This window comes from Cryptotermes secundus, unplaced genomic scaffold, assembly GCF_002891405.2.
Source record: "Cryptotermes secundus unplaced genomic scaffold, Csec_1.0 scaffold235, whole genome shotgun sequence".
NCBI classification, from domain to species: Eukaryota; Metazoa; Arthropoda; class Insecta; order Blattodea; family Kalotermitidae; genus Cryptotermes; species Cryptotermes secundus.
Genome location: NW_019723301.1, coordinates 1,006,454 through 1,032,225, shown reverse-complemented (window position 1 = coordinate 1,032,225; position 25,772 = coordinate 1,006,454). Strand labels below are relative to the sequence as shown.

The 25,772-nt window shown below is 36.3% G+C and overlaps 1 protein-coding gene across 5 annotated transcripts in view; it reads right to left on the bottom strand.

Moving 5' to 3' along the window:
* LOC111861706 (ATP-citrate synthase) overlaps positions 1-25,772 on the bottom strand; it is a 78,352-nt gene that overhangs the window by 8,013 nt on the left and 44,567 nt on the right. For all 5 annotated transcript variants that reach the window (XM_023846487.2, XM_023846489.2, XM_023846490.2 and 2 more), the window contains exons 9-19: positions 22,924-23,106; positions 21,471-21,594; positions 19,136-19,251; positions 16,834-17,030; positions 14,296-14,455; positions 13,480-13,600; positions 11,307-11,545; positions 9,669-9,764; positions 6,796-7,005; positions 3,742-3,885; positions 1,485-1,681 (exon numbers count right to left, since the gene is read on the bottom strand). In XM_023846487.2, coding sequence (XP_023702255.1) covers positions 1,485-1,681; positions 3,742-3,885; positions 6,796-7,005; positions 9,669-9,764; positions 11,307-11,545; positions 13,480-13,600; positions 14,296-14,455; positions 16,834-17,030; positions 19,136-19,251; positions 21,471-21,594; positions 22,924-23,106 — 1,787 coding nt within the window. The remainder of the gene's footprint in view (positions 1-1,484; positions 1,682-3,741; positions 3,886-6,795; positions 7,006-9,668; positions 9,765-11,306; positions 11,546-13,479; positions 13,601-14,295; positions 14,456-16,833; positions 17,031-19,135; positions 19,252-21,470; positions 21,595-22,923; positions 23,107-25,772) is intronic.

Sequence of the window (25,772 nt, the reverse complement as noted above, 5' to 3'; positions counted from 1 at the left end):
TTCCAATTTTCTTTTCAGGATTACATAGATTAAGGTTTCATCTTTCAATTGGTATATGAGTTATTTATTTTGGACGAATTTTTAGCACGGTATTTTTATTTTATTTCGTTAGCGTAATAGTTCGTACTTTGGTCTCATTGCGCCTAGATTGCATTGAAATTTTTCAAATTCTAAGTAAGGAAAATGTATAAAACTATATATCTTTCGACTCTATGGTCTTTGCTTGTCTATATGTGTCACTCACTGAAACCCCAGACGAATGTTTTCCTTGAGTGGGTTGCTGTACAGTCTGCTGACACAATGAAGTAGTCAGACAAGAGGGTCCTTTTTTCTTTGAACCAAATGCAACCTAAGAAAACAAACTTGCGAATGATACAGAAGTCTATGATGTCATAACACTTTCTTCTCTCAGTCGCGCCATAACCATGGCCTCTACAAGTAGGAAAGTTTTACAGGACGATGAACTAGATGAGCTCCTTGCTCACGACTTGGAAGTTATCGAGTTCGAATATTCTAATAGTAGTGAAAACAGTGATAATGAAATTGAAGATCAGGCTGTAGTTGATGCTATCCAAGATCATAGTATTGAAGATGACGACGAAATATTGGCAAGGGTTCAAGTGGCGGATTCAGACGAGAGTTATTTTTGGCAAAAAAGTACCACTTCATAAGTGGTACATGAAACTCTTCAGACGCCTTTTGAATGCGACAGTGGTAAATGCCATGATAATTTATAACAAGAATCAGGAAAGACTGACAGACCACTTAGCATTCAGAGTAAATCTGGTAGAAGGGTTGCTGTTGAAGTTTACGGACCAGGAGCAGGCAGCACGTAGAGTACAAGGTCGACGTCATTCATCAGATAACACCATCCCCCGGCTTCGTGAAAGACATTTTATTAGTAGAATTCCCCCATCAGTAAAAAAGGCTAGACCACAAAGGCGATGTGTACTGTGTACAAAAAATAAAAGAAGAAAAGAAACCGTGTACTGGTGCAGTGATTGTGATGTTGGGCTATGTATTGAGCAGTGTTTTCAGGATTACCACACCAAACTCAACTTTTAGCAGTTCGAGTGAGTAACAAAATTTTATTTATCATAATTATATTAAAAGATATATATAGCTTTGTTCTTCGTTTCATTATGAATATTTCTGTGAAAATTTTATCTCAATTGACCTATTTTTGCGAGAGTTACTAAATTTTTCATGGATAAGTGCATTTTTCTGTTTAATAATTAAATACCCCGTCGGTTTGGCGGTAGGAAAAGATTTAAATACTATCCGTCGCGGAAGGGTTAAGACAATCTTATTGATACGTCAAACTGTGAGAATTATGGCACCGAGGATGAGCACTGGTGGTAAGGTGCAAAACCAAGCTACAAGCATGATTTGAAACCATGACCCCCAGTAACCATTTGACTCAAAACTGTCTAATTTAATGGAACCAGTAGCCATGTGTACACTTTTTCAAAATGCTGAAATACCTGGTGAAGCTGCCACTGTGTCTTAGAAGGTCAACAAAAGACACAGCAATTACACCATCTACATTGAGAATGAGGTTCGGTTTCTTCGATGTGGTGATCTTCTCAACCTCTAGAGCATAATTCAAAAGAGGTGTGGCTGGAAAACTCTCCATTACAAATTCCTTAATAATTGTCACCCGCATATCAGGATTGTTGAGCTGCAAAATTATGTATCATTTGTCACATACAATACTGTGTATAGGTTTAAAGCTCACATCACCATCCCTCAATTTTACATAATCATAAATGCTGGCAGATTATGCAGAACTGCTAAACAATAATGGCTGAAGAACATAAATGAAACATCTTACACAAAAATGTACTGAGCTTCAACAAACAAGACAATGTCTTAACACATGCAGCACTCAATTCAACTGGTCTTGTTAGCAGAATTCAACAAACAAATAACAAATATTTGTTACGCAAGATAATAAAAATGTGACTGCATTATATACTCTTACATGGAAATTTACCTATTTATCCAATTAACTGCACATAATGTTAACTGCCAACACTGTATAACAATAACACCAAACATCATAAAAGGAGTCAGAACTCTTGCTTCGTACTTGAAAGATTGTGGTTTGATTCTTGTTCCAGAGACCATCCATCTTGGATTATGTTTTGTTATCCCAAATCTATCCATATAAGTACTGGGATGAAGAGGCCATGATGATTTCCATCCACATCCTCTCAAATTCATCATTCAGTCATCCTACCATTTGATTCCGTATAATCAATGAAACTGATGAAGCATTAAGTAAATTAGGAATCAATATACTGATATCAAAACTGGAATGTACATCTTTCACAAATTGAACTTTGCATTTCACTCTATGGGAAGAACAAAAATCAAGCGAATTTAAAAACAAACTGAAGTGCTGAGTAGAATATCCAGGTCTCAGGCTAAAAAATAACAAGGGAATTGAGAAAATTATGCAAGAAAGAGCTTCATGACTTATAACCTTCAAACTGTATAGCTGTGATGCTTAATTCATGAAAGCTGATACTGAATTAGATGTAGAATGCATGGACAAAACCATTACATACATGTAAAAGAATTGTGGTTGAAAAGCTTCACTTGGGAGATCACTTGGGAAAATAAGTAAATTTGGCAGCTGACAACAGTTGAGCCACAGCTGAGGGGTTGAGCAGGGGACTATGAATGAATGAATTATGAAATGTTACACAGACTTGGTGGCCTACTGTGAACACAGCAACGAACCTTAAGGTTGCTACATATTCCTGCACCAAAGACAAGTTTTTTTTTTCCTATTTTCATGGGTATAAAATGCAGGGCCATCATGAATCTGAGTGTAAAACATGCATCAATGACCTGAAAGTCATGAAGCTTCTCTTCAAGAAAGAGCATATATTAACATCCATGCTATACTGTGTTGCCAGCAGAGCAAATGAGAGACAGAAACATGTTTCAAGGTCAAGAACCTTGTGCTACATTGAGTTTGTCTGAAGTACCACTGAAGCATTAACAAAGGTAAAGTTCTCCTTGTGCTTAATTAATTAAGCATCATGTCATGGAATTGTATCTGGAGTGTAGGTATAGCTCCACCATTCTTGACTTCGGGGCTATATGGAGGTGAGGGATCACTTTCACTCTCATGCTATTTCTCCCCCCCCCCAATGGGAAAGAGTTCCCTGGTATCCACTAGACAGGAGGCTGGGTGGGCACCAGAGCCAGTCTGTATGTAACGGAGAAAATAAAAATTTCTTGCCCTGCTGGAAGTCAAATCCAAACTCCTGGGCCATTCAGCCCGTAGCCAGTTGCTATGCCAACTGAGCTATGTGAGAAATATAGTTAAAGGTCTGGAGCCTTAAGCTTCCATGAACTTTCCTGAACTAGCACCAATGTTATGAGCTGAAAGTGGTAATTAGCCAAGAATATTTATTACAGTGAGGGTAAAGTTGGGAATGGCAAAGACAGTAACAAAATCACTTTATATGGGGGGTCATCTTAGATTCTAAGTCGTTTCTATTCAGGTAAATAGGTAAGGAGGACACAAAAATGGACCACTCTTTGTGAGAATATGAACTGTGGCAGACTTCTGTGTTAATTTGGCAATCCTTTGGTTCCACAAGAACACAAAATTTCTAGATCAGCTAATATTTTTTTCAGTACTCAAGAAGCCTCTGAGAAATGTAATAAAAATCTTTCTTAAATAGAACTATGTTCTTGTAACATTTACTGATGTTTACTTACAGACTTAACTCTATGTCCAATGCCCATGATAAGCTGACCTTTCTGCCTCATTGCATTAACAAATTCCATGGGGTGAAGGCCTGAATCATATGCTTCACTAAATTGTCTGGCTGCACCATCCAAGGCGCCACCAAATCTGTCACCCTTGAAGAAAACAGGAAAGTTTGTACATATATTTAATATGTAAGTAAGCGAGAACCATGAAAAGTCTGTTTAAAATATTTTTATAACAAATACCTTCTTTACTTCAGTCACAGCAGACTACAGATATCCATATTGTTATCAATCAATAGTGTGCAGCCCTTCTTTCAAGCTGAACACTGTCTTATTTATCAGACATGTATGAGAATTACTTTTTCAGTTCCAGATGAGAATTTGGGAAAAAAAAATCCAGAATCGTGACAAGAATGAGAATTTTGTCTAGTTTAAAATTTTCACTGCAATCATTTATAATATCAGCATCTTTTACAATGTGCTACCATACTTACATTAACCCTTTGACGCGGTAATTTAAATTCCGCGGCTGCGTCTCCTGCGGTAATATATTCAGCCGGCCATTTAAATTTTGCTCGAAAATGATTTATTCATCATTGTTCTTAAATTCTATGAGATAGGAACATGAAACTTTCACTAAAATGANCAGATAAAGTCGTGTCTTATTTATACTCTGTTCTACTGACAACAGGCCAGCGAAAAATCTAACAATCTACAGCAAAACCATCAATTATTATGGGCGTTATAACATAGGTGTGCAGCTGAACGAAACATACACGTCGAACCCCCCCAGACGATTTAAATCCCTGACGAAACATACACGACGAACCACGGCAACGGGTTAATGGAAGATGATTGTGAATGTAAGACTCCGTACTAGGAAACTTGTGTCTGTGAATTCTGCTGTGTGATTCCATAACAAGCACTGAGATGAAAATTCCCTTCAATGAAATTTCAGCTAATGCATAATTTTCGCGGAAAAAAATGTTATTGAAGCTTAATGCGATACAACATAGTATGGATATTCACAATTTAAGACACTATCACAAAACTCATTGATGAACATTGGGATGAAAATGTCCATTGAGAAAATTTTGATTGTTGCATAATTTTCGCAGAAAATGTGATTCAATGTGAATCCAATGTGTAACACGGTACAGATATTTGCCCATACTGACCCCACCACGTGACACATTGATTAACTTTGAGACAAAAATGCCCCTTGATAATATTCTGAACAATGCATAATTTCTGCGAGAAACATGATTCAAGTTCCCCATGCAGTGTTGCCCTAAGGCAAGTATCTTCAAGCATATTTTCTGTTGCAAAATTGTGTGTCAAATGAGAGTCCATTGACAGCAGAAATATGGTATTTATTTCTTCCCAAAATTTGCGTTGTAAAACAAGGGGCATGCAAATTCTGCAAAGGTGTAAATTAGGCAAATAAATGTGGTATTAGAATTCCTGTTCAAGTTTTCTTTGTGTACCTTAACTTTTCACTTGTAACGATTAGCTACAACAGTATATCAGCAATAAACACAGGCGAGTTTTAATTTAAAACTNCGACTGCATCCGTTCTGCGGTGGTATGACTCACGGCAAATTGCAGCCGCGGCGCGCACTTGATTGTACGCACTGTATTATATACTTTTAGTTGCTATGTATGGAAAGATCAAGACACATTAGTAAAGAGCAGAATTATATCAAAACATGATTGGAAATGTGTAATCCACTGCACTGCACATACTTTCTAAATGTGTACACTTGTCAGCCTGGATGTCCATTTATCATAGACCTAAAACCTCTGTTACAATGCTGATCATGCCACAGGCATCAGAACTGCTTTGAATTTTACTTTGAATTATAGCATATTGTGACGTGGATGGCGCAAAACTCGGTAAACACTCCCCCTTGGCAGTGACATAACAGCATCAGAGCAACTGCCGCTGCTACAGTAACAGGCCAGTCAACACACCATCCCCTCCCCCGCGGTGACTTAACAGCACTTCCCATAGTGATGTAACAGGGAACACCGTGGTTACTACACAGCAATAAACAACTCTCGGCAGCATTCCCCAGCAATGCCTGTAAACACAGCGTTTATGCAACAGTGAAGAGATATGGGTTTTCTGCTGTCTGACTGAGGGTTTATAAGAGAGTGTGTGATCAGGAGTGCCACAGTGTGGATCGTGAAGTTGCCGAGTGCAGCGGAAGTCGGTCGCAGTCTAGCATTCACTGGGGTGAGTTGAAGTCCATTGTTATTGAATGAATGGAAATGACTACAGGAGAAGTATTTGTGATACTGCAGATGGCAGTATTGGTGTAATTGTGAATTGTGTAATTGTGAGAGCGGGTGGAATAAATTCGCTAGATCCAAAACAGCGTGAAGTTATTTGTCGCATGACCTATTCAACGCGTGACAATATTTTAATGTAATGAAATGTGATTTGAACTTCAAGTGGAGGTAACAACTGTCCAGTACAAACCAGCATCAAATTCACTAGACTCTGGTGAAACACAATACCAATGTCTCTTCAACCTATTCAGTAGTTTTAGAAATGGAACATGCAGATGGACGGACAGATGGAGATTACCTTCCAGCAAATGTGTTTACTTTGTGCAATCTGTGCAGAGAACATTTAATAGCTACTGACTTCATGGCCTAGCTCAACTAAAAGAAGACTTTAATTACACAAAGAGATAATACAGTATTTACGCACGTATAGGCCGTGTGCATGTATAGGCCGCAGCACAATTTTCAGACAGAAATTATAGAAATAATAATTTTCTTGGAATATTATTTCAGGAGTAGAACACCCTGTATTACTAATTATGAATATAATTTTTTTTAAATGAAGTGTGATTTCGAATATTTCGAATATAAGCAGCACCCCAGTTTTCCTCTTGAATTTTTGGCAAAAATGTGCGGCCTATACATTCGTAAATACGGTATATGTTTCAACCAGTAATTTTCAAAATAAATTAAACTTCTTACTTCAACAAATGTCATGAAGTGGGAAGCAGTTTATAAGATGAAACCATTTAAATAAGAAATACTTACAATTGTCAGCAGGCCTGACACAACTGACGATACAAGATCCTTGCCAGCACGTGCACAAACAATAGTGTTGTGTGCACCTGACACAGCTGGTCCATGATCAGCTGTTACCATCAGACACATTTCAAAAAATTTACAAACATAGGGAGGAAGGCAGCGTTGAAACCATAGGAGAGACACTACACCTCCAATTCCAACATCACGCTTCAAGACCTGCAACCAGTGACATAGCAACAATTTTCATTTTCCATATTAGATGTAATCTTTCCAGCTGATTTATGTTCACACATAAATGCTCTTCACTACGTGTGTTTTTAATTATGTTATAATACATTCTGCACTCTACAACCCAGAGAAGTTCAAATAAAAAGGAAATGGACATTTATGTAACTACTTGGGGCATGCGGTAGCATAGTTGGTTGAGGCACTATGCTACAAGCCAGAAGGTCGTGGGATTGAATTCCAATGAGGTCACTGGATTTTTTCAATTTACCTAATCCTTCTAGCCAGACTATGACCCTGGGGAAAGCACATAGATCACTGAAGGTCACAGTGCAAGTGCCAGATTTATGGTTCTCCCCTCATACTCATACTCATGACCCTGGGGTCGACTCAGTCTCAAACAGAAATGAGTATCAGGAATATTCATGGACTGTTCTTAGGGGTAAAGGGCAGCTGGTGCATACGGCTGACAACCTTACCACCACCTATAAGCTGATTGTCTAGACAATGTGGGAACCTCAACATCTCACAACCTTATGGGTCTCCACGGCCTGTTACAGGGATACCTTTACTTTTTTTTACTAACAAGCTAATTCAATGGTTATAAAAGCTAAGGTACAACACAGCTAATACCAAAGGCTATGAAGATATGATTGTGAACTAGTTCCTTCCATCTCCCATCCTCAAAACTAGTTTTCCTATGACACATCTTAATATTGTCATCCTATCTCCTTCTCAGTCTTCCAACTGAACACTTTCAAAGAGATTTCCATCCCAAATTCTGCATATGTTTCTCATCTCCTCATCCAAGCTACATGTCTAGTCAATTGCAACCACCTAGACTTTGTTAACCTAAGAATATAATGGGACCTGTGTAAAACACTAAGTTCCACGTTATACATGTACCACAACTTCCTACCCGGTTTATCCTTCATGAACCACTCTTCAGGTGTGACAGGACAAGAATGATTTTGTAAAGTTTTGCAGGGCCTTCATAATTTGCTTTGTTAGTGTTGTCTGCAAAATGTAAGAATTTCATTATTAGTTTGAGCCTTCCTCTGGATATCACATCACTAAATCATGGAGTTGGCAGAATTATCTTTCTTGAAAAATATATCTGCAGAGTGGGATTTTGAATGATCCCCATTAGCAAAAGAAACCGAGCATAACACAAATTTCATTTTCTGCTACTGTTGTCCATTGCCTTAAAAGGGATTTAAAAGTAAAAAAGCCTCTCTCTAAAATTCATAAATTCATTTCCATAACAATTTTATGAACTGTCTCTCTACTGAAAAATAATAAAAACACAGACATAATATCCTGAACATTTACTGCAGAATTCTGAGGTCCAGAATAACTACAGAATAATAATAAATGTCCATGTTCTCCCAAACAAAGCCACTGTTGCCAAGAGAATGACCTTGGCCTTATTCCTCCACCTTACTATTCCCTTCATCAGTAGCAGCATCAGCTTGTGCAATGTCATCTTCAAAATCATCACTGTCATCACTGCTGTTATTAATATGACATCTGTCTGACTCATTTAGAATATCCAAAACATTCTCTTCATTCAAATGTTTACTTGTGGATGCCATACTTATGATGCGGGATGTTAAACTTACATGAACTGTGTCAACATTACTTTCTGCATATTCCAGAGAAAAACATTTGCATTAAATATCTCAATATGTACCAAAAGAGAAGTCTTTAAATGGTGCTGCAAAGAACTTCGAGGTGGTGCCACAAAAAAAAAAAAGTCTTACAAAAAGACTTGAGAGATATGATGGACTTTCAGAGGAACAAGAAATTGCATTACAATCAGGAACAGAGAACTATTCATACAGCAATCTGAAGCTCTGTGTTTTGTCTGAAAGCATTATCACTTGTCCTCACAAGATGTGTACCATAGGAAAAGGAACAAGAAACACAAAACATAGAGTAGCAAGAAATTTTTTCTCTTGGACATTACATAAACATAATAAAGCAAAACAATATCGCTTCAAAAAGGTATATTATGATACCAACAGCAAGAGCAAAGCTTTATCTACAATACTACATAATTAGATTCAGAGTGAACAGCAGAGACATGCTTATTAGGAAGTGTGATATAGATGCTGCTTAGGTCAGTAATGCTACTGATGTCGGCTGCAGATGGCAAACCAGTAAGTAAGAGATACTGAGGTCGGCGTCAACCAGTTAATGTTCTGTGAAGAATATAACTAGCAAATTAAAATTAACATAAGAAACTTTCAAAAAAGTTGTGCTGTTCATGACAACTATCAAAGAACACTCAACAACGAATAATAATATTTACATAGAAAACATTCAAATGAAGTTGTGCTGTTAATGAAAATTATCAAAGAACAGTTAACAACAAATATTCTCCCTGAAATTATGAATAGAATTCATCTATCATAGACTGCTGTCTATTCTTGCAAAGAACACATGTTGTCAGTCCACCAAATTCTACAAATTCCATGCATACTTCTAACTCTTATTATTTACAGTTGGTACTTCAATAATTTTCCACATTATTAAAGCATTCTTGCAATATTTAGTTGACTTCAATTATGATGAATTTACATATTTTATTTAATGATGTATGTACAGGGAAGGAGACTGCATAATAATGTTTAACAAGATGAAGAACTTACATCACTTATAAGCATTCCAGCATAGTTAAGCTCCTGTCCTCTCTCATCACAAATGCTCGTCATAAATGAGGCTGGTTTACGAATGAGACCCAACTCCTGCACAATATATACATCATACTGTTTAAATATAAATATATACAGTACTGTTTTCAACCTCAATATCACTTACTGAAGTTTCTTATGCAAATAAAAATTTTTGTCCTGATGTACTAGTGAACATATAATGCACTTACTATGGTCACAGCTTTCTTTCAGTATCCATTTATAGCATCATCATCTATTGATATTTCCACCCAGGAAGATTCCTTATACATTGTGCATGAAATGAACACATACAGAGCTGCCCAAATCTATTTATTTGAATGTTTCAACTTGAGAACTGGTGGTCAGATTTGCATTAAATTTGATACTGAAAAAATCTGTGACAAACTGGAGAGTTTCCTCAATTTCCATAATTGTATATGTTCAAAAATAACTTTATATTAAGACCTACATTTGTCTGTGCACATCTTGCTAGATACTCATTGAAGAACAAAATGTTTCAAACAAGCATGCCAGAGAACATTTAAACACACATTTTATGGTATAACAGCATTTTCTGCCTAATTATTGTGATTTCTGACATACCATCAAATGTGGTGACTTTGTGCCATGTCACTTGTATCACAACAGGATGTCATTTTAGAACCTGTACTATTAGCCAGAGCAGAAACAAGTTTTAACTTGTTTCCTGTTCCAGTTAATAGTACAACTAATAAAATGACGTCACATTATGACAAAGGTGACAGGTGACCCATGCTGATGGTAATTAAATCAAGAGAATGTTACAAGTACATTTTAAAACTTCTATAGACAACAATCAACCATGGCCTCTAGAAAAAAAAATCTAGGTATAAAAAAGACAATAGAAGAAAGAAAGAAAAATAGAGGTAATCTTTAATGAATTCAGCCTGCAGTAAAATAAAATATGTTTTCTTCTTTTAATGCAGTGCTCTATTATGATGAAACTCGGAAGTATATACTAAACAATATACGGAGAGTGAGAGTGAGTGACAGAGAGAAACGGGGGGAGAGAGAGAGAGAGAGAGTGTGTGTGTTTTGTGGTGTCAGTACTAGCCACTGGTGAAGAGACACAGCAAGGAGGCAGTCAATGGCCAGGAGGAGATGTGAGAGTCACCAGCCAGCACGGACAGAAGCTGTTGAACCTAAATTGTTGTATGATCTGTTATCAGGTGATGATTAGTGAAGAGTGAGAAGATTAAGCATATGCTACAGCGAACTGTAGGGTGTATGAATTAGCAAGAGTTATAGTTACGTACTTGCAGTTACGATTTGCAGGAGTCAAATAAATTCAATTAACAATCCTAACCCTGTGTCTAGTCACTATCATGTGATAATATAAAATGATCTGTGCTCAAGCTGCAAAGAACATGTGAAAACTCTCTACCTATGCTACCTGCTTCATGCTGGCTTCTCACTTGGCTTATTCTTTTACCCTAAAGATGCAACATCAGTTGACTTTCAGTGGACTACACTGCATTATATCTCAAAAGATAGAATTCTTCATAACCAAATCATAAACAGTTATTCTGTTGAGTCCCTTGGAAATCAAAGAAAGCATGTCTCTGAGCTACTTACCCTAGCCCATGCGTAGTCCATGGGAACTGTGGGAGGTGGCACCTCTGGTTCTGGAATAATGATTCCAGACTGGACTAAGGTATCATACACTTCGTGAATGATGTCACCCAATGAGTCAAATGATTGTGGTACATGTGCACCAGCTTCACTCAGGGCTTTGTTCTTTGCAACAGCCGTCTCCTGATCTGAGTTGGCACATGAACCAGCATGGCCAAACTGAACCTCAGAGGTGAACATCCCTATTAAGAGAGGAGGAAAATATTGTACTTCATGTTTACAAGTTATTCCAACTAGCAATTGAATAAAGGTGTCCAACTATCCATGGAAACATCTTGCCAAATACAATGAAACCTCCACACTATAAAAATTTACAAAATTCCTAAAATTGCTCATTGTGAAAGATACTTGTAATACTGAGAATGGTTGAAATATATAACTACAACCATGTCCCTTAACTTTTGATTACATACAACGAAGTATGGCACTCATGTTTAGGTAATAATGCAGATATGGTAATATTTATTCCTCCTTGAAGTGATTATTGCAGGGATATAAAAATAATAAAGGATAATTCAGCATTCTCACTGTTGTTAGCATTATCTGAACCAGAGAATTATAGACAGTCTTAAACTTATATACACTCTTGTACTTGCAACTGACTACATGTTATGAGCTGTCCTTTATGAACATAAGTCTTACCCACTGTTTTCTGAATGCCTGAAAGCACAGGCCACTCATATTCCATTCACAAACACCCATCCACACTATACCCCATAATTCACTGCATGATGCAGGGGACATCATGTCATGTATATATCTCAGATATTACAACTTGGAGGGGGTAAACTGCTTGGAGTCTGGAATGTGAAATTTCTTCTACATAAGGGGATGACAGAGCAGATGGACCAAAAGGACCTTTATGGGCTGCTAGCCATGTGTAACTCTGGAAGCAAAACTATAATAGATGGTGCGAAGATTATGGGAAAACAGCTGCAGCTACTTACAAATCACTCATTATGATGAACATGCCAGAAAAAAGCCGTTGTTTTATGCCACTGTTTTCCATATGTAATATGTTAAGAAACTGAAACTTCCAAAGGTTATTGTAAATATAAGGAAGTCCTTGTTATACATGTCATACCAATTCTACTGTGGTTTCACTTGTCACAGTATTAGTCCAGAATGGACACCCCTCCAGTAAGATGACAACATTCATCTATCTTGAGTTCCAAAACAGTAAAATCAGTAAACTGTGGCTTCCGGAAATTGTGTCTCAGCTGTTAACTTCATTCTCCAGAGGGGCTCCACTAAATATGGAAGTGCATTTCTGTGGGAATTATAATTTCTTCAAGAAATAGCAAAAGTAGACTGGTGGCACTTTTGTTTCCAGCTTCATGCAACTGCTTTACCAGGCAGCTAGACTACCCTCTTTTATAAATATTAAATCTCCTGTGTATATTTTGCAATAGTTCTAAATTCATCACAAGACTTCATTTCAATCTTTGCTATTGAAATACTGCTAAACATGAAAATGACAAGCGAGATAAAAGTTCACATGTTAATGCCACTATCTTAATTAAAAGCTCTACTATGCACATACTAGGGGCACACAGTAGTGTACTTGGTTGAGGCACTGTGCTACAAGCCAGAAGGTTGTGGGTTCAAGTCCCAATGAGTTCATTGGATTTTTTCAATTGACCTAATCCTTAATTAATTAAATAATTTTCCTGGGGAGTAAAGCACGGCCGGCATGTAAGGCTGACAACCTTACCACCATCTCTGAGCCAGTTGTCTAGATAACTCACAACCCTATGGGCCTTCACGGCCTGTTACAGTGATAGATTTACTTTTACTTTTTTTTTTACTATGCACATGAATGAATATGTAAGGGTAGGCCTTCTCAGCCTTTGCACCATGACCAACAGTGATCTATTGTGCTTTACTATGCACATACTACATTCATAGAACAAGTAACCAAAAATAAACTTACGTGAGGCATCTATATGTCTAACATGATAAAAGATGATTTGTAGGAATATTAAAACTAAATATCATCTTGTTAATAAAATGTAGTGCAAGCAAGCATAATCTAATACTTAAATTATTAATCAAAATATGTGTAATAACCGGTTCCTTTTTAAATGCATAAGTGCATATGACTGATGATACACACCTGCACAAGTTCCTATACACCATGCCACCAATGGTTTGCTAATGCGGCCATTCTTCAGTGCTTCACATACATCATACTCTTCCACACCTCCAACCTCTCCCAAGAGAACAGTCATTTTAACCTATTAGGAGAAACATTCCATTGCTTAAAAAGTAAATAATAAACATATTTTACAGTATAACTTATATAATTCTAATAAAACCTCCTGGTACCAAAACTGACAGGATCCAAATGTTTTGTATGGCAGTTCTTGTAAAACTGTATACTATTTCCCTTCACTTTATAAAGCCCCTTAAGATCCATTTACTATAATGATAATTTCCAGCTGGCAGGCATGTTTCCTTTGGGAAGATAAATTTCTAAATCTGATGCAGTATCCACTACAACACAATATCTATGACAACAAATTGTGCTTCTATGTCTTATTCTAGAATATTAACTATAGGTTAAACACAATTATATAAACACTAGTAATGGGGACAAAATTAAAGACAGAATACTAGTATACTACACAAAAATAAGTTAATTTAGAAATGCATATATGCTGTAACGTGTTTTGCTACTGAAGACGCAGATCAGATTGTTAATTGGTTTATTTAACAACCTACAAATCATAACTACAATTAATTATGACACTGTTACAGGTTTACACACTTTAAAAACCCTACTCACAAATCTCTTCACTCGATATTCAGTATAACACATGTTCCATTTGCACGGCAGGGGCCCTTTAATTTTGCTGTATTCTGCTATGTTAAGTGGAACTAAATGTTATTAACCATGCATGATATGGCAATAAGATTTCCTTCCACATACCTCGGGATCCGCCTGGTACCTCATGATATGGTCCATGAAGTTAGTACCAGGGTACCGATCACCACCAATGGCTACACCCTCCAGCACCCCATTTGTTGCCTTTGAGATGATGTTATTCAATTCATTGGACATACCACCAGACCGTGACACATATGCTACACTGGATTGTAGAGAAAAGAACTTATAAGAATATACAGATGAACAGGGTTTGTAAAGTTATACCACATCCTACTCAGCAAACTAAAAATTCATTTATTTTCTAATCCCTTAAGGCACCCCCACCCCCAAAAAACACTACCACCACCATCAACATCATTGTTCTCATGACAGCCTATTATTAATAGGGAAAATGGAGATATTTTTATACTATATATCATCATCATCATTATTTAACTACTGGTGATATAAAACAGTAGGTTGAATAGGCACCTTTCATATAATGTAAGAAAAAATAAGGGTTCCCACTAAAAACTGAGGATTAACAGAATCTAAATTGAATATAGAAGTTTAGATCTTATTGACCCTCTAAATCTGGACGCTGCGTATGTGCTACACTTCTTGCCTTGCCAGGAAACCAACAGTGGAACGTGTACCACTGTAATTTGAAAAATCTATAGTAAAAGCAACTACCTCCAACAATGACACAGGTATTCACTGTTTGAGAGCTCAACCTTGTAGTTTTATGGTTCAACAGTAGAAGCTTCTGCACATAACAGAAATGCAATGTAAAGTGGTGCCAAGAGTCAGATGCTGCACTAACTATGCCTAAGTTTGCATATTCTCTCTCTTTGTCAATCAATGCCACCAAGTTTCAACTGTTCACATGTTGAAACATGAGTCGAGGATCAAGGAGAGGCCATGTACTGTTCTAAAAAATGTTCTGACACACTTGAATGCTATACAGAGTCTATTCTGTCAGATTTGTCACTGATATGCTCTATATTTGAACATGGACCCTTCAATTTTGTATTCTACATGTCAGTGCAACATTTTCCTTCCATGTGTGAAAATTTAACAGTTGCCAGAACTGACAAAATCATTAACTTTTTTCTGTGCCTCATTCAATACTCCATACAGGAGAAAGGACTCTTATATAACAGGATTCATACCCTCTGTAGCTCCTGTGCCTGTGACACCACACTGGGACATTGGGGCTTAACTCACTACATCTGCCACATGGCCCCAAACCAAGATAATGAAACAAATTTCACCAATACGAACTCATGATAAAAGAAACAATCTTAGTTTGCTTGGATTTATTATACACCATATTTTCTCTTTTCCAATATTGTAAACAGCACTGAAATGAATCCATATCCCTTCCTATTTTGCTTTTTTACAAGCTCCAACTTCACATAAATGTATCATTTTAAGCTCTAAGCTAATCTGTTTCATTGACATAATTAAGGTTTTTCAAAATTTTGCATTTGGAGCCAACCATACACAGGAGATGTCTGATCTGGGGGAAAACTTAAACTAGATAGTGACACAATACACAATGAAACAAGCTACAGAACTGACAAGGAACTTCAGAGGATGTCATGTGATGTACATCTCTCTGTGGTTAAAACATGAAAGGAGTAAGCTGCTCTCAGTTACATTCTGGAATGCAAACTTTTGATTAGACAAGGGTAGAACACTGAAGATGGGTAAAAGAACCTTTATAAACTGGCAGCCATTAAAATAACTCTGAAAGAAAACTGCAAATACAGTTGATTAATACAGTTACAGGAAAAAAGTGGTGGCTAATTATGTACGTAAGTCAATAAGTAAGTTACAAATGGATATAGAACTTAAACAAATAAGAGTACTGATTTGAAAAATGCTTTTATTTCTCAACATAATCTCCCTGTACATTGAGGAACTTGTCCCATCGTTTCGCAAGCCCCTGAAAACCAGCAGAATAAAATTCTTTGGGCTGCTGTTGGAACCAGGCAGTGACTTCCCTTTCTACAGCTTCATCGTCAGGAAAATGTTCAGCCGAAAGATGATGTTTAAGACGGCCCAACAGATGGAAGTCTTGGAGCAAGGTCGGGGCTATATGGAGGATGCTCGAGGACATCCCACTTGAAATTTCGCAGCGTCTCATTTGTCTTGTTGGCAGTATGGGGACACATGTTGTCATGCAAGAGCAACACGCCTGGTTCCGACAGCAGCCCAAAGAATTTTATGCTGCTGGTTTTCAGGGGTTTGTGAAATGATGGGACAAGTGCCTCAATGTACAGGGAGATTATGTTGAGAAATAAAAGCATTTTTCAAATCAGTACTCCTATTTGTTTAAGTTCTATATCCATTTGTAACTTACTTATTGACTTGCCCTCGTAGATAGATCACTCATCATGATGAAGATGCTGGGAAAATAAACCTCAGTTTATGCAATGGTTTTCCAAATATGTAATGCTAAAATAACTAACAGTTCCAATGCCTTTTGTCACTGTAATGAAAACCTTGCTGTATGCCACACATGCACTATCATAGTTTTGTGGTATTTTCATTTCATATACTGAAACTGAACTGGTATAGTTACAGTCTTCTTACCTGCCAGGCCTATAAAGCTTAGAATGTAGAATATTGTCCATCATTCCACCAGTGTTGCCAATTTTGAAACAACCAGGTTTAATACCTCCTACAGTAGCTGGTCCGATTATGTTAACTCCCTTCTCTTGGGCTAAAAGAATTAGTTTTCGTGTCATGTTTTCCGGGATGCCTTCTGCAATGATTGCAATTGTACGAATCTGTAAACAGTAACAGAAATATCTCTAATGTATTACATATATGAAATATATGCCTCCAGACTTTGTTCATCACATTTGCCAATAACACTGGTGCCACATCTGTGAAAAATGATCACAGATGCAGATGGGTTTGGATGATTTCTGCTGTATGAATATGTGCACAGTGGGGATGTCAGGCAAATATAGAAGAAGCAGACAGCAGTCAGCCCCACAGAATCAAACAATGGCTTAAAATTAACTATGTCCATATGACAACATAACTGACACCAGTATGATCTCTGTACGTCACATAATAGGAATTTGAAAACATTAGCCATGTCATTTTAATTTTTACCCTTCAGAAAGTTATACAGTGTTTCAAAAATTAATGTTCATAATTTATAAACACTGTTTTATAACAATAATATCTTGATTTGGGGAAGGAATGAAAAATGAAAGATGTATTTCAATACTGACAGAATATATTTAAAAACTATGGTTTAAAGATAAATGTTGAAGAGGACTGTAACATGAACATAAATAAATCTGAGTAATGTCATTAATACAAAAATACACAAGAAATGATTTAATTGTATGAAACACAGATTTATTCTGAATAATACTCAAATATTCAACTCCTGCTTCGCAGGAAACATACTATGTCTACATATAAAGACCAACCAGTTAATGCTGTTCAGGGACATTATCACTTTTTATTCCGAGTATCATACTGTCACATGTTAGAGTGAATCTTGACAGGTTTTTGGGTTGGAGATTGGATTTATTCACCACTTACATGTCATAACTATAAATAACTAATACACTATTGCTAATTTCCACATTTTACAAACACTACTGCACATGCTAAGCCTTTCCAGTCTGCTGTCTTTAGCAGTCATTCCCTGATAACAACTTCTAACGGGGGGCTTCAACTCACCGACCAAGTCTTCTTTTCACAGACTCGCTTACAAATGACTAACTTCTAAACCTGTATTGGTTATAACATCTTGGCTTGAACCACATAGAAAACACCATTCACTTTTGTATTCCAATTATTTCCACAAGAATGTGTTTGTTTACAAAGGCGGTACACAGTAACAGTTGTGTATACTTGCTCATTAAAAACCTGTTACCTAGTAGATGTTGTTTCATTCTGTTTCAAGGTCATTACCCAGTAACAGGACTACACACTACAATATGGAACATTCAAACACATCATCCATGTAAAATGCAGAGTTTTTAATATTTAAACAGGTGGTGCACGTGAAGTTGTTAGTATACAAAAAATTTAAAAATATAACAACAAGCTTCATTTGGAAAACAAAGTATCTGATGCCATCATGCATTCATTACATACATTTCAAGAAAAACATCAGACTGCAACAAGCAATTACTTAATAGTATAAGTTTTAAACTAGTTATGGAGCTAGGTCAGCAACAACGGAGTATTTTATGTTATAGATTAAGAAGGCCTTGGCTTTTGAAGTATTTCATTCATGATTAGTCAGTTGAAATATACATGAACCCACACATACACATACAGGAACACATGTGCAAAGCTAATGTCAGAGAGACATGTGCTTTGGATAGACGTCGGGCTTCAGTTCAGGGGTTTCAAATTACTTCAGAATCATAAGACAATGTGATATCTACTAGTCAGTCATGAATCTTACATGTGTTTATATGAGAACCCCTATTTCATAGGAACTAAACATATGTGTCTAGATACAAAAAGATGTAGGGATCATGAGTGACTAATAACACAGTGCTGAATGAAACACTCAAACACATGACCACCCTCACACAAATTTATATAAACATGCTTCATAATATGTACCCTTGAGCTATGGTCTGGATGATTAAATTAAGACTGGTGACTTAGACAGGATATGTAACACATGAGAAAACATGACTGTACTGGAATGTAACATTCTGGTTGAAAAATCTTCTGGTCACAGACCACCTGACACAGATGGGAGAATATTATTAAAACATAACTTAGATAAATAGTGTGTAACTGAACTGGCTCACAATGAGTACCAGGAAGGGGTTGGGTTCCTTAATAGGGAATTTCTTGACCAAATGAAGAACTATCAACCACTCAGATAAGTTCCAATGTCATATACCTGTGGGTAATTCATGGCTTCAATAGTACTTTCATAGGCTGAACGAAGAGAGGCGAAGTTGACAAGTACATCTGCGTCACTGTGCTTTCTCACTGCATCCTTTATTTTTGTGTACACTGCAAAAATGAAACAGGAAATGTTTTCAATGAGTCTGATACATCTCACATACAGTATTATCAGTTTGCAATGGTATAAAAGTGGGCTCCATAAACACAAAATTCTTAGCCACTGAACATAAACCATTTGCTCATGGTCTCAGCATGCTTCATACATGTCCGCATTTTTCCCCAGTCTATTTTAACTCAACCACAGCAAGCGGGCCTTGGTCTTAATCCCGACTGTGGTGGTCAAGAAACATACCAGTTAATTATGTGTTAGTATTATTGATCCAACAAGTCTTTTTCTTTTTGTGAGTTATTTCATGACACTGCCAATATCTAGGCTATGTCGTGACCAATGGTAGGATGATTAGTGAACGATGAACTGGAAGAAATTTGTAAGAGAGTGGTCATAGCCTGACTGAGTTACTGTCCTCATATTAGTCTGGTGGGAATGAAGAAAACTATGAAAACCTCAGTTAGGATAGCTGGTGTCCTTTCTGAGATATGAACCAAGCATCTTTCAAATCTGAGTCATGAGTATTAATACTACACCAACCTGCTCAGTCCCAATAGTTAAAATTCAGATATTCCTACAAATCTTTAAAATTGATTCTATATACATTAATTATACATTATTCATAATACATTAATTCCCTGGACTTTTTTCTCCTGTGGAATTTCTTAAAGCAGAAAGCAAACATTACTTTAATGTGTACTATGTTTACCTTAGCATAACATGAGCTTTCTTTTAAATTTAACTGTTTGTTGCATCCTGTTGTGTATTTTAATGAATATTAGATTCAATTTCACCGACCACACAACACGTTTTTTATTTACCGTCACACTACATGTTTCGACCTCAAGAGGTCATCATCAGGTGTACGAACACAGTTGCACAATCACACGCAATCACATTTCGTTTTTCCACTTATTTTTGATCCTGTATCCTGTTCAGGTCCACGCTCAAATAATATGTGTCAAGTTCTTCTTATAAAATATAAGTTAAAAATACAAATTTAAAAGTTAAAATTTAAAATTTAGTTCACTGTATCTAGTTATATTACTACTTGGTTAAAAAGTCCATGAAATAAACTTCAACTCATCACATTGACAGCACTTTCACTTTTGACGACAAGGAACGTAATAGATCCAACATCAGAGGATGCCGAAGAACAACAAGACCTTCAAAAGTGAAAGTTATGTCAATGTGATGAGTTGAAGTTTATTTCATGAACTTTTTAACCAAGTAGTAATATAACTAGATACAGTGAACTAAATTTTAAATTTTAACTTTTAAATTTGTATTTTTAACTTATATTTTATAAGAAGAACTTGACACATATTATTTGAGCGTGGACCTGAACAGGATACAGGATCAAAAATAAGTGGAAAAACGAAATGTGATTGTGTGTGATTGTGCAACTGTGTTCGTACACCTGATGATGACCTCTTGAGGTCGAAACATGTAGTGTGACGGTAAATAAAAAACGTGTTGTGTGGTCGGTGAAATTGAATCTAATATTCATGAGCTTTCTTTTTAAATTTAGCATTTTAAAATTATCTGGTCATGTTACAATGATGGCCAAAGAAAAAAAGAACATTACAGTGAATATTTAAATTGTGAACAGTACAAAACGCTCAATGTTATTAGTGCACATACTGTTACTACTACACACAGCACAGACAGACCTTATGTATACTCACTGTTATGATAGCATAGCCTAGTTATTGAGCAAAAGCAAAGAGGGAGTGAGTGCTGGGTAGATTGCAGTGCTACTGAACAGTACATGCCATGCCACAACATAAAATGGACACTACTAGATAAAGAAAATGGAACTAAGTCACGCTAAAGCATGTGGTGACTAGACGAATCTAACAATTTACAAACTGAGGAAGATGCATTTCTTCAAGAATTTAACAGCTGTGAATGGAAAGTGTTTTATAATAGAATAAATACAGTTTTGTGAAACAGTTCCATCTATAATGCTCAATGGCTTCCTTTCTGGTGTAACTATTCAATCTATTAATAATGCCAGCATTAAAATGAAATGGAATAGAGTACTCTGCCATTTTATAAAGCTGTCTACTAAAGATGAATTTTATTATCTCTGATAAAGAATGTAAGATACAAGCCTTTATTTTGGCCTAGTGATCATTACTTCAAAAATATAACATGGATGGTAGAGCATTCATATGACAGTTACATACGAATAATTTCAGAAATGAAACAATACCTGGAATTAATATTTCTTTGTGACCCCAGTAGTAATTCTGTTTGTAATCTCCTGCAAAAGGGTAAACCAATGCAACTACTGAAGGCTCTGATCGTCGACACACAATGTCAAAATCCAACATGCCCTAGAAACAAGGAACAGAAATGTAATATTACGTACTGCTCTACATGTTTACATGTACAAGATTCCCCGATAAACTATCTTGAGGCACGAATCATTCTCCTAGAGTTAAAATGCATGAATCATACGTAACCAATTTCTAGGCACATTGGTATCTTGATACTACCGAGAACTTACAAAATTTCCAAAATATACTCACTGTAACAGACTCATAACAACAAAAATAGTTCAAATCATGATTGGGTGTCAAATCCCATAATTCTTGTATAGATCTATTTAAAACTATTTTAACTATTCCATGTGAGTATATACTTTCATTAATAAACTTCATTACAAATAACGAAGAACATTTTCAGACCAATGCAGATGTATACAGTGTTAAGACACAAGCAGTGCCTTCATAAACCAACTGCTAACACCTCATGTTTTCAGAAAAGCGCATATTATGCTGCGATCAAAATTTTCAATAATCTGACACCTGATCTAAAAGTCTTATGAATGAAAAAGTATGATTTAAAATAGTACTAAAACAATACTTAAACACATACACATTCTACTCTGATGATAAATAATTACTGTTTAAAAAATGACTTATCCATTTAAAGGTTGTTGATTTCCCTCAAGAGAAATCCAACAAGCCACACCAGTTCTTCGTCATGTCATTGACGTCAGTAGCCTGTCCCCAGCCAACCGGTTCTTCTTGTTTACCGCAACTTCCTAGTGCTATTGACCTCAAGTTTCCTGGATTCACTGGCCGTTCCACCCCCCACCCCCCCTTAGCACACAACACCATATATGGCTTAATCGCTCTCCACTGCTCCTATTGGTCTGCTCTCCCTAACCATCCACCCTGCCTACTTCGTATATAAGCAGCGCCTTTCACGTCCTATCACTACAGCTACTGCTCTCTGCATTCCAAGCCATTCACCTGCTCTGAAGATGGAGGCGATACGTTCCCCTGAAACGTCGGCCAAAACAAAGAATACACGGCGCCTAAACCCAGAAGACGACTTTCTTCATAGACATTGCCATGAAAACATCAAAACTTACAAAATGTAAATTATTCACAACTTTTAATTCTGTATATGTATTTGGAAAAACTTACAGCATATCAAATAAAACAGAAAGACTTAAGTCAAAATCCAAACAGGCAAATTCCAAATGTTAGTCTCCTGCAGAATTATCTTTAATGGCAAACATACAATTTTTATCTTTTATGAATTCTCATTCTGTATTTCCATTAGCCGGAGCTCGAGAGGATTTATGGAAGGTGAATGAATGAATGAATGAATAGAAGAAAACCTTTCGGTCAATTGTGTCACAAAACGCTTACTTGGACTGCCCGTGTTTGCATTCCCCATACAATTGCTTTTGTTTTGTTAGTGAACAGAACTTCGGATGAGCTATTTGCATCCCCTCTTACTGCTCTGCTGGCCGCATTTTCTGCTTCTTTATGTACAGAGGTGGTTAATGAAGAGCAACTCACAGATCCTTTACGTGAGTGTAGGGGACTACCCTGTGAACATAAAAAATGGAAAATTTATTATTGCATGAGAAAGTTTTGAAGACTCTCAATTACCCACAGCACTGGTATAACAAATGTGAATAAAAATTAATTGTACTTTATATCACCTAATGATGAAGTCATTCTTGTGCTTAATTAAGCATCACACCATAACCACAGCACTAGTATAAAAATGTGAATAAAAATTAATTGTACTTTGTATCACCTAACAATGAAGTCATTCTTGTGCTTAATTAAGCATCACACCATAAATACATAAGAGGGAGTGGAAGTATAGCTCCACACATTAACCTTGGCACTAGACAGAGCTGAGTGTTCAGCTTCATGCTCTGCCTTACCATAGGGAAAGCGCCCTTGGTACCCACTGTAGGCTGGATAAACACCAGAATGTTTGGATGATGTGGAAAAGAGAAAATCTCTTGACCCTCTTGGGAATCAAACACTGACTGAGCTATCCCAGTACATTGCATCATCCAATCTTGGTGAAATAAAATCTGGTTTATGGAAAAAATAAATTAATACTGATATTACCTTTCTCAATAATGTAAGGCTAATATATCAGAATTTTCAATAGGAAAAGAAATTCAATGAAACTTGAATTCTTCACTTATATGTTAACACATGGACTTCTGGAGAGAATTTATGACACCTACTTTCTTAGAAAAGAATCAGCTTCTATTGTTAGAGACTAGTAAGAACTATACAACGATAAATATACAATTTAGTGATTCATTTTTCTGGACAATTCCCATTACTACACATTCCTGCTATTCTATATTTGGCAGATTATAATCCAACTTTCGCGATGTTTGTAAAATATGGGGTCTTTATAAAGTCATAGATTGCAGACTTCTCCAAAGCAATGAAAATCTAACCTATTTCTGTATGCTAAGAATCTTCATGAACAAATTTATAAACAACTGCAATGATGGAATATTTGCACATATTTTCATCCACATTCAATTATCTTCTTTACATTTTCAGACTTCACAAAAGATCCCAACAATGATACATTGGCTTTTAGTTATTTCTGGTTTCCTTTCTAAGCAGTAGATGGAATCTCATGTAGTATTCACATTTATACACCACATATGGAAATGACAGCATATCAAGCATGAAATCAATTTTCAGGAGATACACACTGAACATTGGACACATTTATTTACTGCTAGTGCACACTTAACTTAGATGACTAAATATTTACCCACAACAGCACAACAATAAGACAGGATTTTCTATTTTTTTGTTTTATTCAATTATGCAGCTAGGATATTGCTAGTAGATTCTAAAAGCTTCTGATGATTGTGTATAACACTCAATATTATTGGGTTTTTGGACTTCATCTATTATTTAGTATTCTAAAATACATAGAAGAACATGTTTCAGAAACTGGATCTCATTTCTGTCCCCAGGTGAGGGGTGAGAGATACCTATTCTGTTGGGTACATTAGAAAGAGTTAACCTCACTCTAATGGACAAAACAAAGTTTTCCATTCATCACCTGAGGATGGAAACAGATCCATTTTCTGAAATGTTGAGTCCCTTTTTTTTTAGATGATGGACAAAGTCCAAAATCCCAATAATCCTTGGGTATTGCTGTTTAATATACTACAGTAAACATACCTTCCTAACATCTATTACAACAAAAAAGCTTAGAACCCTATATTACATACTGCCAGCAACACTTTCATCTCAAGAGTTTATGTGGTAATCATGCTGCAGTTATTGATGGTCAATTAGAAAGAAGGATGGAGCAGCCTCTAGAAGCATGACATTCTTATCAAGTTTCATAAAAATCCACCTGTTGTTTAGAAGCTACTAGGAGAGACTAATGTGAATGGTTTAGCTGAATAATTTTAGTATATAGGCATATGATGATTATAATATGCGAGTAATGTAATTCAGTGTTGCTAGTGTAACTACACTTCAAGTATATACTCACTTTTTAGAAACAAACACAAGTAATGTGGCCATGGCTAAGATGACTTAAAAGTACACATGAAAAACATGCAAAGTAGTTAATACAAGAAAATCGTAAATAAATATTATGCTTCAAGATGAAAAAGTCAATATACTTTATACAAATGCAAAGTCAACTGAAAATCCTACACTATAACAACAAAATAGCTACAAAAATACTGAATTAATGTAACAAAGCCTGTTTATTACATGCTAAAATAAGTACAAGTATAAAATTAAATTATAAAGAGTTTAAAAACAGAAGAGGAAATATGTGTAGCATCACAGAAACAGTCACTACTATTTCCACTCAACAAGTTCATAGTTACTCAACCAATCAAGATATTTGCTACCTTTATGGAATTTGAAAGTTTGTTACAGTTTCTCAAAAGTGCACTATTGGGCCATATCCTCAGAGAGCCGAATCCTGATCACACCTTCAAATTCTGTTTCTCTCAGATCCATTTTATCATTATCATCCTATCTATATCCAGGTCTTCCAAGAAGTCTTCCTTTGAGGTGTTCCAATCAGAATTTTTTACATGTATATGTGCTACATACCCTGTCCACATCTTCCTTAATTTAATTTTGCTGTATGCTTTCCAAGGTCACAGTTCCAAGCATAAGAGGAATACTAATAACACCAAGTAGCCGGTCACGGTAGCTGAGCGGTCTAAGGCATGCACTGTCTTCGCTCG